Genomic DNA, 15,808 nt, shown 5'->3' with positions numbered 1-15,808 from the left:
TCTTCCCGGACCAGGGCTCGAACTTGTGTCCCCTGCATTGGCAGGCAGATTCTTAACCACTGTGCCACCAGGGGAGCCCTGTAATCCAATTTTTTAAATTCAGTTTTAAAGTTTTTTCTTTAGAAATGCCAGTATCGAAGCAAGCGTGTACTTTAGGCTTTCCTTTGGATGTTTAGATGCTCCAGAAGAGGATCCAGAATTGAAATAGGCAGATTCTTGTGTCTAAAGGAAACTCTTTTATTTATAGTAGGAATATATACTTAATATATTTTTTAAGTTCAGAAGAATTTAAAATGAAAAGTAAAATTCCCCCTAGTCTAAAAACTCCACTCCTCAGGTTTAACCAATGTTCATAGTTGTAACACACTTTCAGGTATTTTCTATTTGTATATATAAATACACACACACACACACACACACACACGCACGCACGCATATAACACGTACGCACTTATAAAAATATGGTTGTCTTTTTTTAACTAAATGGGTTGGATATATATATATACGTGTGTGTGTATAAATATATAAAATGTTATAAACTATATGTAAAATCTTACTTTCTTAATTATTCTAGATACTTTTCCATGTTATTACATGGAGATCTACCTCATTTTTCCTAATGGCTAGAGTATTCCATTGTATGGATGTGTACTATAATTTATTTGAACAGTGGATATTTATGTTGTCTCTAGTTTTAGAAACAGTGCTATAGGAAACATTCCTGAGCATTTTTATTTTTGTATTTGTGTGAACATATGGATAGACTTCTATAAGTGGAAATGTTAAATCAAAGAGAGTATGCATTTTAAATCCTGATAGATGTTGTAAAATTGCCTCAAAAAGGCTGCATTAATTTCCAATCCCACCAGCTGTGTTTTCCTACTGAAGATTGCCAGTTTTAGAGGTGAAAAATGGTGTCTTCTCATTTTCATTTGCATGTATTTAATTAGAATTAGATTAAACATATTTTTATATAACTGTTGACTGCTTGTGTTTTTTTTCTGTCAAGTGCCTATTAATGTTTTGCCCATTTTTCAATTGCATTGTTTTTGTTCTTCAATTTTTTTAAATTAATTAATTAATTTATTTTTGGTTGCATTGGGTCTTCATTGCTGTGCGCAGGCTTTCTCTAGTTGTGGCAAGCGGGGACTACTCTTTGTTGTGGTGCATGGGCTTCTCATTGCAGTGGCTTCTCTTGTTGTGGAGCACGGGCTCTAGGCACGTGGGCTTCAGTAGTTGTGGCATAAAGGCTCAGTAGTTGTGGTTCACGGAGTCTAGAGCACAGGCTCAGTAGTTGTGGTGCATGGGCTTAGTTGCTTTGTGGCATGTGGGATCTTCCCAGACCAGGGCTTGAACCCATGTCCCCTGCATTGGCAGGTGGATTCTTAACCACTGCACCACTAGGGAAATCCTTGTTCTTTAATTTGAAGAGCTCTTTATATCTTAAGGAAAATAGTGCTTTGACTGTTATACACATTATTTATAGTAGCTGAATTACTTTGGTAACCTCATTGGGATTCACTCCTTCTCATTGATATAGGAGATCCTTCCTCAAGCCCCTGCCAGTGCCCACCTGAAGGACGTGGATGAAGAAATCTTTGATGATGATGACTTTTACCACCAGGTATGATTTTTACACTCTTTTCTTTTGTTATAAATCAGGCTTTAGCATTGTAAAACAGCTGATAGAATTCTCTGACCAAAAGATAGCTTACTTTGGAAGGATAGAGTCAGATAGGGAGTTAGAACTCTAGTGTTCAGAATTGACTTACTGTGTAGTTCTGGATTTATTGCTTTACTTTTATATTTTTCCTTTTGAAATGAATATAGCTACAGCTACGTTGTTAGTTGATGCAGAATGTGAATTATTTGTAAAACAGTTTCAACTTCTTTGCATCAGGTGGTTTATTCTCTCTCAGCAGCTTTTGATGATGTTAATGGAGGATTTTGTTTGTTTGTTTGGTTTCTTGTCCTATTACTATTAGATAAGGATATGGAGCTGAAGGGCTGGGATCCCAGAATTCTTGAATTGCACTTCTGGTTCTATTAACCTATTGAGTCTATTCTCTTAAAACTTCTGTGTATGTGTGCATGTTCACATCAGTTAAGTATTTATATTTATTGAGATTGTCTGCTAGTGTTGATTATAATAATAGTGTAGTGCTTTGAAGACAGAAAGAATTGCTAGAGATTGAAATCTAGTCCCGTTCTCAATATCTCTTCACAAACATTTCCCCAGTTCTTTCCCTGACGCTGTGATCTGCTGTCGTGCTGCTCTTTTTGATGATGGTGGTGACCGTTAAGGTAGACTAAACACCTGGGCTGTTCTAAAGAACTAAAATAATTTCCTGTAATCCTGGGTCTCTTGTTAAGTCATACTTCTTAATGAAATGTGCTTTAGGATGTACCCTCTAGCTCTGGAGAGTTGAGGATGCTGCTCAGCAGTGATAAACCAGTTTTGATTGAGCCATTATTTTATCAAGGTCAATTTTTTTTCCTCTGCTGAATTTTTAGTGTTAACTTTTGCCGAAGAATTTACAGGTGCTTGTTGGAGGTTTAGCTATGACGACAGTACTGTGTAGTATATGGAATACGAAGGAAGGAACTTAGGAAAATTACCCTGTGAAGCAAGTAGGACAAGTGATTCTATATTGGGGATGCCTCTGGTTTTGCCCTAAAAAAAAAAAAAAGAGAGACTTTTTATTAATCTTGCTATTCACTCTGTGATGTTCAATAAAATTATTGCTGTAAATCTCAAAAGTAATGATGAGAGGGTATAGGAAAGAGGATTGATGTGGCCCCAGGTGTTCCTAGTCAGAGGTCCTGATTCTTTTTTCCTTTTCTTCTCTTATTATATCCATTTGTCAGAAGAGTAGGGGATTCTGTTTTGTTCTAGAGTGTCTAAGGAAGTACCTGATATGGGATATTAATGCTGTATAATTGTGTGAGATCATGGGAGACAATCAAAAATATTCCAGTCTTCATTAATTGAAGTATATGTTGTTCAGTGGAAAGTGCATCATAAATTAAATAGGCTTAATAAAATAAACTGAAATTACTGGGGGGGGGAAGTTGCTTCTATTGGCAATCCTTAGTCTGAAAGATATATATATATATATAGGTGTGTGTATATATATATATATATATTTTTTTGGCCTGGAGGTCTGCTGAAAAAGAAATAGTATTACTTGATTGGCCCTTCATCCCAATTAATAATTTTAACTTTGATAAATTCTGATTTCAGTTATGACTAGTCACATCTTAGCTTTTACCCTTGCTGGTTAATTGGGGTGCTGGGGTTAATCTAAATTAAAACTTAAACTAATAGAGGTCAGCAAGGCAGCTGAAACACCTGAGTGAAACAAATGGGGCTGCCAGGTGCAACTTTATCTTGGCTGTTTCCCAAGAGGGAAGTGGCAGCAAATTGGAGTTGTTTCAGCCTTCTGTAAAGGTGAATGATGGGTGACACTTGTTAATGTACAGCATCTCCGGAAGCATTCCAGATTGCTTTGCTGCCGTACCAACTGCTGCCATCCATGCACAGTCAGTAGGAACTGGACCAGTTGCCAACATCTGGCAGCACAGCAAGGAATGGGTGCAAGTCTCGAAACCCTGCAGATTCTAAATATGGTGCTTAGAAGTGTGCAGGCTTTAATCACTTACCACTCTTTGGCAGCAGGCTACGACAGCTTATCCTAGCCTCGTACATCACATCCCGACATCTGCTGAGCCGCAAGGCAGCTGCACATTCATTTTCTTTTCTTGCCTTTTCTCTTTGCCTCCTATTCCTCTTCTTCCCACTACCATCCCCCCTGCCCCGACCCTGCCTTCCTCCCTTCAGTTTTTCTCCCCCTCCCCAATATGCTTCTTGGGAGAGATGATCTGTAAAGATTACTGCTTCATTGTGTGCAAGTAATTGTGGTGATGCCAGGCCCTTGACAGACACAACGTAGCACCTGTTCTGCTGACCTGGTTAATTTCTTCTGTTGAGTGGGATTTGCCAGAGATTGGAGCTGAAGCCAGTTCAATGATAAGGCTGAAGAAAATGGCTGTATGTTTTCTGTCACCTCCCAATTAAATTGGCTTCATAAAATGCTTTCCTTTATTTGTTAGGGTAGTAAGCCTGAGCTAAGTGTTGCATTCAGAAGTGGTACAATGTATTACAATGGGCCTGTGAGTTTTCATTTGTGTTTTTTTATGTGGTCATAGGGAAGAGCTGGGTGGTGAATATAATACATCTGCCTTTTTTTTTTTTTTTGAAACCATACTTGAAGCCAGACTCTTTGGGTCCATGTTTTGTAAGGAAGAGATTATAGCCACATTGAATTTTAATGTTTCATTGTAAGGGTTTAAAGGCTTACTTGGTTAATTCAGGTGTCACAAGGCTTTGTAAATGCCCTCACCATTGAGAATGGTATTCAGGGTCAGAACACCCAACACGTACACACTTTCTTTGTTTCACAGTGGGCCTTAAGTTACTACAACTTAAAAAATATGTCTGCATTATTTAATAAAGGTACATGTGTATGTGTATGTGTGTGTAAGCATATACATAGAGAGAGGGGGGCACTGAGGAGTATCAGATGTTGTAAGTAATCATACCGCTTTTGAGCTGAAAAGAACCACACAAGAACCTGAGTCCCTGAGACGTTAAGTAACTTCCTGCAAGTCATATAGTAAATGGCAGCACTAGTACTTGACCTCAAGACTGCTTAGGCCAAGTCCTGTTCTTCACATAACTTTATTTCTTAAACATTGCATTTGTGAGCCATAAAAAGACTTCACTATAGTATTACAGTTTTCAGTTCGTAAATAACTAAGCTTCATTTTCTTAGAACCAGAAGAAATATTATGTGTTAGAAAGTAATTTTTTTCCCTTTGAAGGCAAATGATTTATTGAACTCCTGGTTTCTTAACAATTCTAATGAAAAAATTAGCCTTCTAGTTGTGTTACTGGTTTGTTTGGAAACTGGAGTTGCTGAAAGCCCAAAGTGTGCCCAGTGGTGACGGTTTCAGGAGGGAAACTTCACTGGCTGCAAACATTGCCAAGTCTCACCCCCGATGGAATCAGTTTGCATCTGGCTTAGCTCTTGTCAGAGCTCATCCCTGAAGATGATTTCACAAAATATGAAGGTTGCAAGTGACCATGAAGGATGAGCCATTCAGAAATGTTTTCAGTATCTATTTTTCATTTTCACGATCCCATTTGCTACTTTTTTAACATTAAGTGCTTTTTTTTTTTTTTTTTTTTTGCGCGATATGCGGGCCTCTCACTGTTGTGGCCTCTTCTGTTGCGGAGCACAGGCTCCAGATGCGCAGGCTCAGCGGCCATGGCTCACGGGCCCAGCCGCTCCGTGGCATGTGGGATCTTCCTGGACCAGGGCACGAACCCGTGTCCCCTGCATCGGCAGGCAGACTCTCAACCACTGTGCCACCAGGGAAGCCCACATTAAGTGCTTTTAAGATGTGTTGTCTATATCTCCATTTAAAGTTTTTGTTTGTTTTGATTTGCTTTTTTTAAACCATCCGTTGATTTTGACTTGATAGGCCTGAGTTCTTAAAGGATCGAGGAAGGAGTAACATTTACTGAACACTAGTTAGTACCAGCTCCTGGACTGAGTAGACAGGTACTTGACTCACGTCTCTATTTAATCCTCCCAAGATCTCCATGTTGAGATATGACTGCACTTAGCAGTATGCTGTGCAGTAAAGTGACTGGTTTTATCCTTTTCATAGCCAGGACCTCGAACTAGTTTCTTGTTACCTCGTGAGGTATTTTGTTCTGAAAGGACTAATTGAGCTTAGATATTGACAGATTGATACCTGGATTTCTGAGGGTTCATTAGGATTTTGTATGTTGCTTCTAGCTCTGTTTAGTTTTGATCTGGTTTGTCCTGTCACTTTGAATTTAACCAGGAGCGTCTGGAGAAAGGCATAATAGGTTCTGTTCTTTAGATGGCCACTTTGATGGGTTAAATCTCTCCTTTCATTTGCCATCAGGACATGTCTGTAACTGACCCTGCCACACGCTGGACTTTTGTGTCCAAGACATTTGTTAATGCCATAAACAAGTAATTACTATTTCAGTGAACTATTAAAAGTCAATAATGTTAAGAAATAGAGAAGAGGCAAGCTTTCTGACAAGCTGGTTTACTTTAATTAAATTGGTGAGTGATTAATATGGACGGCTGATGTCGTGGCTTTAATAGTATGCATTTAGATCGTAGTGTGAATAAGGGATGTGTGAAGCTATTCCTACGGTTAAGGCAATACTGTGTTCTTGTTGGCATGTATCTTTCCAGTGGTTCAATTGATGGCTAAGAGTATGCCTTAAAATTTGATTTAAACCTCCTGCTTTTCATTTGTTTTTGGGAAACATCCCTTCTGTTCAGAGTAGTATTTCATTTTTAGGTTGACTTTGAAATGTTGCTGTTACTTGAGATGTGGATGATGTTTCTTAAAAATTTTGATAACATTTATTACATATAGACCTTTATGGTGACTTTAGAGAGGACGTGAATGTGAAGTACACAAATTTGAAGATTGAAGTTACAGTTAAAGTTATAGGAGAGAGGGACTTCCCTGGTGGCGCAGTGTTTAAGAATCCTCCTGCCAATGCAGGGGACACAGGTTCGATCCCTGGTCCGGGAAGATCCCGCATGCCGCAGAGCAACTAAGCCTGTGCGCCACAACTACTGAGCCTGCGCGCCTAGAGCCCACGAGCCGCAACTACTGAAGGCCGCATATCTAGAGCCCGTGCTCTGCAACAAGAGAAGCCATCACAATGAGAAGCCTGTGCACCGCAACGAAGAGTAGCCCCCGCTCGCTGCAACTAGAGAAAGCCTGCGTGCAGCAACGAAGACCCAACGCAGCCAAAAAAAAAAAAAAAAAAGTTACAGAAGAGAGTTAATCAGTTAGATTTCTTAAGACATAATAAAGGTGTTAAACAAACTCCAAACCAATATCAATGTCCAATTAAACCTCAGTTTTAATAATTACAAGATTATTTTTTGACCATGTGTAAGAATTTTTATTTGAGATGCATTGTTCCTGTGCTGCTGTTGTTGATCTCTCAGTGTTTAGACCCAATACAGTATCAGCATCGGCATTGGATGGCATCGGATGGCATTGGATTGCCAGCGTGGGCTCACTGTTGTGCAGGCTGCACAGAACAGGAGCCCAAAAGCCACATTTTAAATGCAAGATCGAGAAATTTCGTCACACGGCAGCGTCAGGGGAAGGCACACACGACTGGCCCTGATTTCTTTCAGTTTCCTTGCTTTAAAAAACACCAGAGCCTGACTTCAGTACTACTGCTTCGTTTAGACAAAGGTAAAAAAACTTCAGAACAAAGCCTAAAATAGTTCATTTGATGGAGCCAGCTAGGAAAGAGATAAGAATTGGCTTAGAACTCTCGAAGAAACTTTTCGAACACAAGGGGTACCTTGGCAGTTTACTAGGCAAATACGTGGCCAAAATTGCCTTTTCTGTACTACTAATAAGCCCAATATCAGCTGGCTGAGTGTAAATTAAACACAGCACTCTAGCAGTATTTTAGGAGACCCAAGTAAAGAATTTAGCACTTTAGAAATGGGGAACACTACGTGTTTACTAAAGTGGACATGAAGTCTCCTTGTGAAATTATATTCCATGTATAGCTCCTTTAAAGTAAATTATAGGGACCATGACTTAGCATAGAAAGGGGAAGTTAATAAGCATCTTAAAATATGTATGTGTATTGTAGATCTAGAATAGAACCTAGTTGCTGTAAAGTTAGATAGCGTCTTTGAAAATCATCAATGCCAAACTGACTTTTTACCAACTAGGGCCTAGAGGAAGTAAGTGACTAGGATATGATCACCTCATTTAGGACATTGAAACCCATGTGCTCTTGTTCCCAGTTTGATTTTCTTTCTAGCGTATTTTGCTGCCTTTTGATCTGACACACTTAAAAATCCACTTGAGCGTTTCCTTTTCAGATTTGTATCTGTTTAGGAAATTGGAGATCCAGTGTATCTGTTTGCATTCTGACAGTTCACATGTTACCACTTTTGTGCAATTATGAACTTCATTCACTTAACAACTGCTGTACCAGATGCTAGGTTTACAAAGACTAATAAGAGAAAACCCCTGCCCAAGGAATTTATGTCATCTAACAAGAGCAAGATTCTCCTCAATTTTGTATAGTCACACAGCTCCTCTTGAAAAGTATGACTTTGGTAAAATTTAAGTGGAGAAAATAAATGGTGCAAGAGAGCAATCAGGTCCTTGATATAAAAACGTACATATAGTTGCCTAGTGTTGTCTTATCACAAATGTGCCTCAGACATTCATTAGCACACAGGTTTTTCCCTCAACAGACACCTGATCTAATTCCTAAAGTCATGTCTCAATAACCTGTAAAAGACTCTAAGAGATGCTGTTAGATATAAACTCTGGACAATAGTATAAATTCACTATTTTCCAGGCATATAGTCATTGTTAGAAGCCAGTATTGAGATGCCGGTATCCACTGAAACCTATTTCAGATTAGAAGAGCATTCAGGGGACTTCCCTGGAGGTCCAGTGGGTTAGACTCCGTGCTCCCAATGCAGGGGGCCCGGGTTCGATCCCTGGTCAGCAAACTAGATCCCGCAGTCCGCAACTAAGCAGTCCGCACACCGCAACTGAGGCCTGGCACAGCCAAAATAAATAAATAAATATTAAAAAAGAAGAAGAAGAAGAGCATTCAGGGAGACACTGCTTTGGGAAAGATCCCTGGTCTTCTCCTTACTTGCTGCAAGTAATAATAAATCCTTCCTTCTTCCCCCACCAAAAAAGGAAAAAAAAAAAAAGAGCATATTCAGGTTGGTGATGGGTATTTGAGGGTTCATTTTGCTGTAGCCAACTTTTGTGTAGTTTTGAAGTTTTCTGTAATAAAAAATTAAGGAGAAGAAAAGCCTTCAGATTTCTTTCTTCCATTAATTGATTCAGCAAATATGTGAGTACCTACTGTATGTATATTTATTGAGTAACTGTTGTTCTAGGCTGTGCAGCCTAATGCAGTAGCCGCTAGCCACGTGTAGCTACTTAAATTGTAGTTAATTAATTAAAGTAAAGTTGAAAATGCAGTTTGTCAGTCATGCTAGCCACATTTCAGGTGCTGCAGCCACATGTGCTAGTGGCTACCGTAGTGGGCAGTGCAAACACGGAGCATTCCCAGCATCACAGAAAGGTCTCTTGGAGCTCTTTTAGGGGCTGGAACAAAGCCAAGTCCTGCCCTCATGAGCATTCATTCTAGCTTAAAGACAGGATGATAGTGTGACCCTGCAGTGGAAAACGATGAAAGAAGGGGGTCTAGGGTAGGGATGGGATGGTTACTGTTTTCACATAGGGTGGTCCGGGGATAAGGTGATATTTGAGCAGAGCCGGGAGGGCAGCGAGCAACAGAACCATGTAGGTATTGGGGGGAAGAGCGTTGGGGACAAAGGGAATGGCAAGTGCCAAGTCTCTGAGACATTGCAGAGGCTAGCATGTTCCAGGAAAATCGGGGAGGCCAGTGCCACTGGGGTGAGTAGGTAAGAAAGAGTGGGATAGGAGAGGAAGTCAGAGAGGTAATGGGAGGCCAGGTCCTGAAGGACCTTGTAGGCCACTGTAAGGTGTTGGCTTTCACTGTGATTGAGATGGGAAGCCACTAGAGGGTTTTGAACAGAGGAGCGACAAGATTGGACTAATAAAGAATCACTCTGAGGACTGTGTTGAGAATAAACTCTAAGGAGGCAGGGTGGCAAACAGGAAATAGGAGACCCTCATGATAGTCTGGGTAAGGGATGGTGGTAGCTGGAACTAGGATGCTTTGGAGGGACTGCTGAGAAGTGGTTGGACTCTGAATTTATGCTGAAAGTTGAACTGACAGGATTGGTTGATGGATTGTGTGTGGAGTGTGGAAAGAGGTGTCCAGGACTTTAAGGTTTTTGGTCTGAGCAATTGGATGGATGAAGTTGCTGTTTACTGAGATGGGGAAAAACAGTGAGAGAAGCTAGTTTGGAGGAGAAATCTGGAACTCAGCTTTGGTTATACTAGGTTTTTTTCCCCCCATGGACTGTGTTGTCTTTAATTATTTTCTTTTTTGTTTGTTTTTGTTTTTGTTTTTTGCCGTACGCATGGCTCTCACTGTTGTGGCCTATCCCGCTGCAGAGCACAGGCTCCGGACGCGCAGGCTCAGCGGCCATGGCTCACGGGCCCAGCCGCTCCGCGGCATGTGGGATCTTCCCGGACCGGGGCACGAACCCGTGTCCCCTGCATCGGCAGGCAGACTCTCAACCACTGCGCCACCAGGGAAGCTCCATGCATAAGTATATTAATGTGTTTGACTTCGGGTTGCTGCCCCAGGCTTCACTGGGACGTTTATGGTATATACACTGTATCACCTTCCCCCAAATCGAAAATGTTCTGGATTCCAAGACACATCAATCCTCAAGGGATTGTGAATCTGTATGACAAAGGGACAGCGTGCAGGGGAGTCGAGGATGTTGACCAGGAGTGACTATCCTGATGGACTGTGGAATCATGTGCACCTGAGTAAGGAGAGAAGGGAGCATGTGAGGAGAGGAGGAGGCTTGCTGAAAAGGTGGCAGGATCAATGGGTTATCGATCCTGGTGGGGCTGAAGAATTATTGGAGTCTGAATCCCGGAAAGAGAGGTTGAGGTTTGTTTCAGCTGGGCTTTTAATCCTTAAAGGACATAATTACAGAATACAAGTTAGTACTGCCCTTTTGGTTTCTTACTTGTGAATCCTTTTTAGTAAGATCTTCTCTAGTTCTGAATGACTCCCTCTTTATTCTTTCGATACAAACGATATACTGTATGGTGTCATTAGAAGAATCATTGCCAAAGAATGCCCAGAAATAGTCAGTGATTGAGCTGGTGTCCCAAAGGATATATAAGCCCTCTCCTCACCTTTTTTATAGATAGAATAAATATATATATACACACACCAGGACATCTGCCTGGTGACCAAGGGACAGAATACTGGAAATGGGGGCTGTTGGAAGTTCTAAACAATAGCACTCCTGGCACATTGTTACTTTTTTTTTTTAAAGCTGGGTTTTTTTTTTTTTTTTTTTAAATTATTTATTTATTTATTTTTGGCTGCGTTGTGTCTTCGTTGCTGTGCGAGGGCTTTCTCTAGTTGCGGCGAGCGGGGGCCACTCTTCATCGCGGTGCACGGGCCTCTCGCTGTCATGGCCTCTCTTGTTGCAGAGCACAAGCTCCAGATGCTCAGGCTCAGTAGTTGTGGCTTACGGGCCTAGTTGCTCCGCGGCATGTGGGATCCTCCCAGACCAGGGCTCGAACCCGTGTCCCCTGCATTAGCAGGCAGACTCTCAGCCACTGCGCCATCAGGGAAGCCCCACATTGTTACTTTTGGTATAGATTAGGAAGAGTGGCTTAATGCAGTCACTTAGCCCTTGTACAATTCTTTCTATGTGTAGGAAAAAGAAAGGAAAAGCAAATTGGCAAAAAGAAGTTCTTTAGCAGTCGAATTGCCTAATTCTCACTCTGTCTTCACACATTAGAGCCTAATACTGATAGTGATTTACTTACACTTCTAGTTAATAATTAGACATTGGGAGACACTATATATCACACCTAATGGAACGTATGGGGTCTGTTGAGAAAGTTTTCTGTTTCGACTAATAAATTTTAACCCAAATGGTCAAGCCAAGTGAAATATCATGGCCTTTGAAATATTTTAGAACTGTGCTGAGAAAACAGTGTGACTTTATTCAGTGAATGGATTTATCATCCCTTCCAAATCACAGGCCTAATCAAATCCTTAGAGAACAAGGACAGTGAGGCGGAGTTAGGCTGACTTTTTCAGTGGTAGCCTCTAGCTGTACATTTTCTGATTTTAGTAAGCAAAGGTGGGTTATCTGTAACTTCAGTAGTAAGGTGCACTTGGGTTTTATTCATACACCCTGATTTCCCTCCATTCTTCCCTGTGTTATTATTCTGGTAAATATTGTACTTGCCACTGCAGAAGTTGGGTGCTTTTCATCTTTGATCACAATATCTAGAACTCAACTCTTTCCTTTTAGAAATATCATTGAATAGTCACTGTGTACAAGGCCGTGCACAGAGTTCTGTGGGAGGAGAGAATTTGAGTGAGAGCGTACCCTGCTTACAAGACGCTTACAGCCAAGCAAGGGAGACGACATGAACATAGACAACCAGAGTGCTTGGCCAGGGAGTGATAAAGAATTCAGGAGAGGGAGATATTAATAACAGTCTGGGAGAATTAGAGAAGGCTGCCGGGAGGAGATGGCGTTTGATCCAGGCCCTTGCAAAAGGAGAGAGAGGGTGATCTGGAGGGTGAGGTTGAGGGGCAGGCTGAGGAGGAGGGGATTGTGGGAGCAGGGGTGGGGGTGTGGTCACAGGTCATGGAAAGGGAAGAGCAGTTAGTTGTCCTAATAGAATAAATGATAAGGGAGAGCATCGCTTTTGCCCCAGTTTAGCATGGCGTAGTCTGGGAAAACTCTGCAAGTAATAGCCTACTTTGCAAGTATTGACTCACTATTTTTTGTGAATCTTCTGTGCTTTTTACATTTTCTTCCTTCCATTCTGCTTTTCCTTCATTTCATATCTTATTTGTTATCCACTGTTGACAACCAGTAGAAAGGAACATTGAATTACTGTACTTGTTCATTGTTGTTGTTAGCAGCTGTCGTGATTCGGCTCTGGAAGGTGTTGAATTTTTTTGTCCCAAATTGCATTTTGTGATTATCTGATGTTGACAGTATTTCTCTTTATTGAAATACTTAATTTTGCTAAGTGCTTTACTTTTATCATCTTTTAAAATCACAAATCAACTTTGTTGAGGTACAGTTATTATGAGGAAACTGAGTGTCACTCAGAGAGGTCATATAACTTGTCCCAAACTACGCAGCTAGTAACGGGCATAGCTGGAATTCAGAACCCAGATGTGTCAGACTCCAAAGCCCTGGCGTTTTACGGACTCATTGGCAAATGTTTACAGTTACATTGAACCATGGGGCGCACTCACTCACGGAATTGAAAGCTCATATCCGGAAGCATGAGATCTTAGAAAATGGGAGATGGAAACCTGCAACTGAGATTTGACAAACCTATTTCATAGATAAAAGATATTTAAATAGAAAACACTATACTGAAATTAATTCAGATCTTTATTATAAAGATGTCAAGACACCTTTCTTGTAGTAAAAAACCAACTTGATACTACAGGAAGGGGTCAGGGTGTGGGGGAGTGGTTAGAGGAAGCACAAAAGATCTGTTTCCTCTCTTCTCTTCCCGAGAAGAACCAAGTTTTTCCTTTGGGAAATGAGACCCAAGAGGGAGGCTAGATCTACATCATTTTAACAGTAAAATAATGAGAGGTGTTTAAGATCTTTCCATTCATTTGGATTAAATAGTTTTTTGTTTTTGTTTTTTTTAATTCAGGTACTTTTGGAATGGTTAAAAAAAAGGGTAATTCCTACCCACTTAAACCACCCAGTTCTCTAGGCCCTGTGTGAGATGTGAGAGAAGGAGAATATTGTTTCAGGAGGAGGAGGTGCTGGTAATCGGTAGTGATAAAAACAAGGAGGTTCCTCAGTTGCTTGGGTAGGTAGTGGTGCTCTGGATTAGAGGCAGGGTATTTCTTTTGTTTAAAAACAAAAGGAGTGTGTGTGTGTGTGTGTGTGTGTGTGTGTGTGTGTGTGTGTGTGGTAAATAAACAAAAAATTGGTATTTTCTGCCAGAAGCAATTTTTCCCCCTCTGTGTATGTATATTTATTGAGCTCCTTCTATGGCCAGTGGACAGGATAGAGTGGTGAGCACAGTCAGATACATTCTCTGCTCTCTGTGAGGTAGACAGTCGGCCAGTGGAGGACACAGACAATAGGCATGTAATCCGCTAGTAAAATGTAAATTAAGTACAGCAAGGACATCATGTGAATATGTGTATAGAGGGGTGCAGTTAAGATAGGCTTTCCTGAGGAAAAGGTGGTTGAGCTGAGATTTAGCAAATGAGGAGAGAAGGTGGGATGTAAGCCAGTTAATGGCTAGGGAAGCATGTTCCAAGCAGTTGCAGGTCCAAAAAAAGGGCTGCATGGTGGGAGCGAGCCTGGGAGCATTTCAGGTACAAAAGGAGTGCTGGTGGGACTAGAGCACCGAGGTGGAAGGTTAGGCTGGAGAGGTAGGTAAAGGGGCCTTTAGGCTGCAATAAGAATTGTATACTCTGGCGTACGTGCATTTTGAAAACATTACTCTGACTGTACGGAGCAGAACAAAATGAAGGAGGGGCAGGTGCAGATGCCAGGAGCCCACTACACTAACTCAGGTGAGAGCACGTCTGTTTCATTCTTCATTGCTTCCCCAGTGTGCTAAATGTTTATGGAGCGAATGAAGATGATAACAGCCTATACTAGGGTACAGGCAATGGAGACAGAGAAAAATGGACAGGTTCATGAATTGGTGGATCACGTATATAAGTCTCGGAGATAGATTAGATATTGAGTGTAAGGGAAAAGGAATTCCAGGGATAACTCTTAGGTCATTGAAGCCTTGAAAATAGAATGAAATTCTTGGCGGGGAGCATATGGAGTGAGAAGAAAAGAAAGCTTGGGACTTCCTTGGTGGCACAGTGGTTAGGAATCCACCTGCCAATGCAGGGGACACAGGTTCAAGCCCTGGTCCGGGAGGATCACACATGCTGCGGAGCAACGGAGCCTGTGAGCCACAATTACGGAGCCTGCGTGCGACAGCTACTGAAGCCTAGCCTGTGCTTCACAACAAGAGAGGCCACCGCAATGAGAAGCCCGCGTACCACAACGAAGAGTAGGCCCTGCTCACTGCAACCAGAGAAAGCCTGCGCAGAGCAATGAAGACCCAGCACGGCCAAAAATAAATAAATAAATAAATTTTTTTGAAAAAAGAAAACTTGGAACTGAGTCTTGAGGGATGTTAGCATTTAATGTTTGGGTAGAGGAGCTGGCTGAATATGGCGTAAAATGAAGGAGGTGCCTCAAAGATGCCGAGAAAAGGGTGTTTCAGGAAGGTGAGAATGTCCAGCGTCACTTGCTGCTTCAAGAAGTCTAGAAGGATGAGTCATGACATGTTCATTAGACACGGGCATCTTGAGACCTGGGCCTGAGGTGTTTCAGTAGAATAATGGAGCCAGAACTGTTGGGTGGTGCAGAGTTGGTTGAGGAGTGAGTGGGCAATGTGCAAAGGGGACAGAGAAAAAAATAGTTACTTACGGGCAGTGGGTCATCTTGTGGCGATTTTATACTATAGGTGTGGACAATATAGTATATGTGGATTTATCTTTTGTATGCTTCAAATATAGTATGAAAATTGCAGATGACTCCTTTTGGGTATAATTTGAAAGACTGGAGATCTGAGAACTAAAAAAAAAACGGGTAGTAAAGCAGGAGTTAGAGCAGAAATATTTCTTCACTAAGAATTCTTGTGGGAGCTAGAGAGGAAGCTGAAGGGAGAGTAAACCTAAGCCTTATGAATCCACTTTTTATATCTATCAGTAAGGGAGGGGCTGAAACACATGTAAGAGGGGTTGACTGCACTTCTTTCATGTGCTCTCTATGTATTGGGGAGGGAGTTTGAAAAATCCTGACTCGACGAGGCTAAGTAAGTTACATACAGGGCTGCCCCAACCTTTTTTCCATCTCAAGCATCTGTGGCTATGAACCATGGAAACCTGAGAGGTAGGAGTCAGTAACTGTGGGTTACAAATTCAGAAAGCCAGGGAATATGAGGCTATAAAACCAAATGCTTTAAAAATTACTTGGAT

The 15,808-nt window shown here is 41.3% G+C and overlaps 1 protein-coding gene across 2 annotated transcripts in view; it reads left to right on the top strand.

Annotated features, from left to right (window-relative positions):
• The window catches only part of AATF (apoptosis antagonizing transcription factor), a 100,019-nt gene that overhangs the window by 40,555 nt on the left and 43,656 nt on the right, over positions 1-15,808 (top strand). For both annotated transcript variants that reach the window (XM_065897581.1, XM_065897582.1), the window contains exon 8: positions 1,541-1,624. In XM_065897581.1, coding sequence (XP_065753653.1) covers positions 1,541-1,624 — 84 coding nt within the window. The remainder of the gene's footprint in view (positions 1-1,540; positions 1,625-15,808) is intronic.

The sequence above is a fragment of the Phocoena phocoena genome, chromosome 19, assembly GCF_963924675.1.
Source record: "Phocoena phocoena chromosome 19, mPhoPho1.1, whole genome shotgun sequence".
Taxonomy (NCBI): domain Eukaryota; kingdom Metazoa; phylum Chordata; class Mammalia; order Artiodactyla; family Phocoenidae; genus Phocoena; species Phocoena phocoena.
Note: the sequence above shows the minus strand (reverse complement) of the source record. Positions and strands in the feature narration are given on the sequence as shown.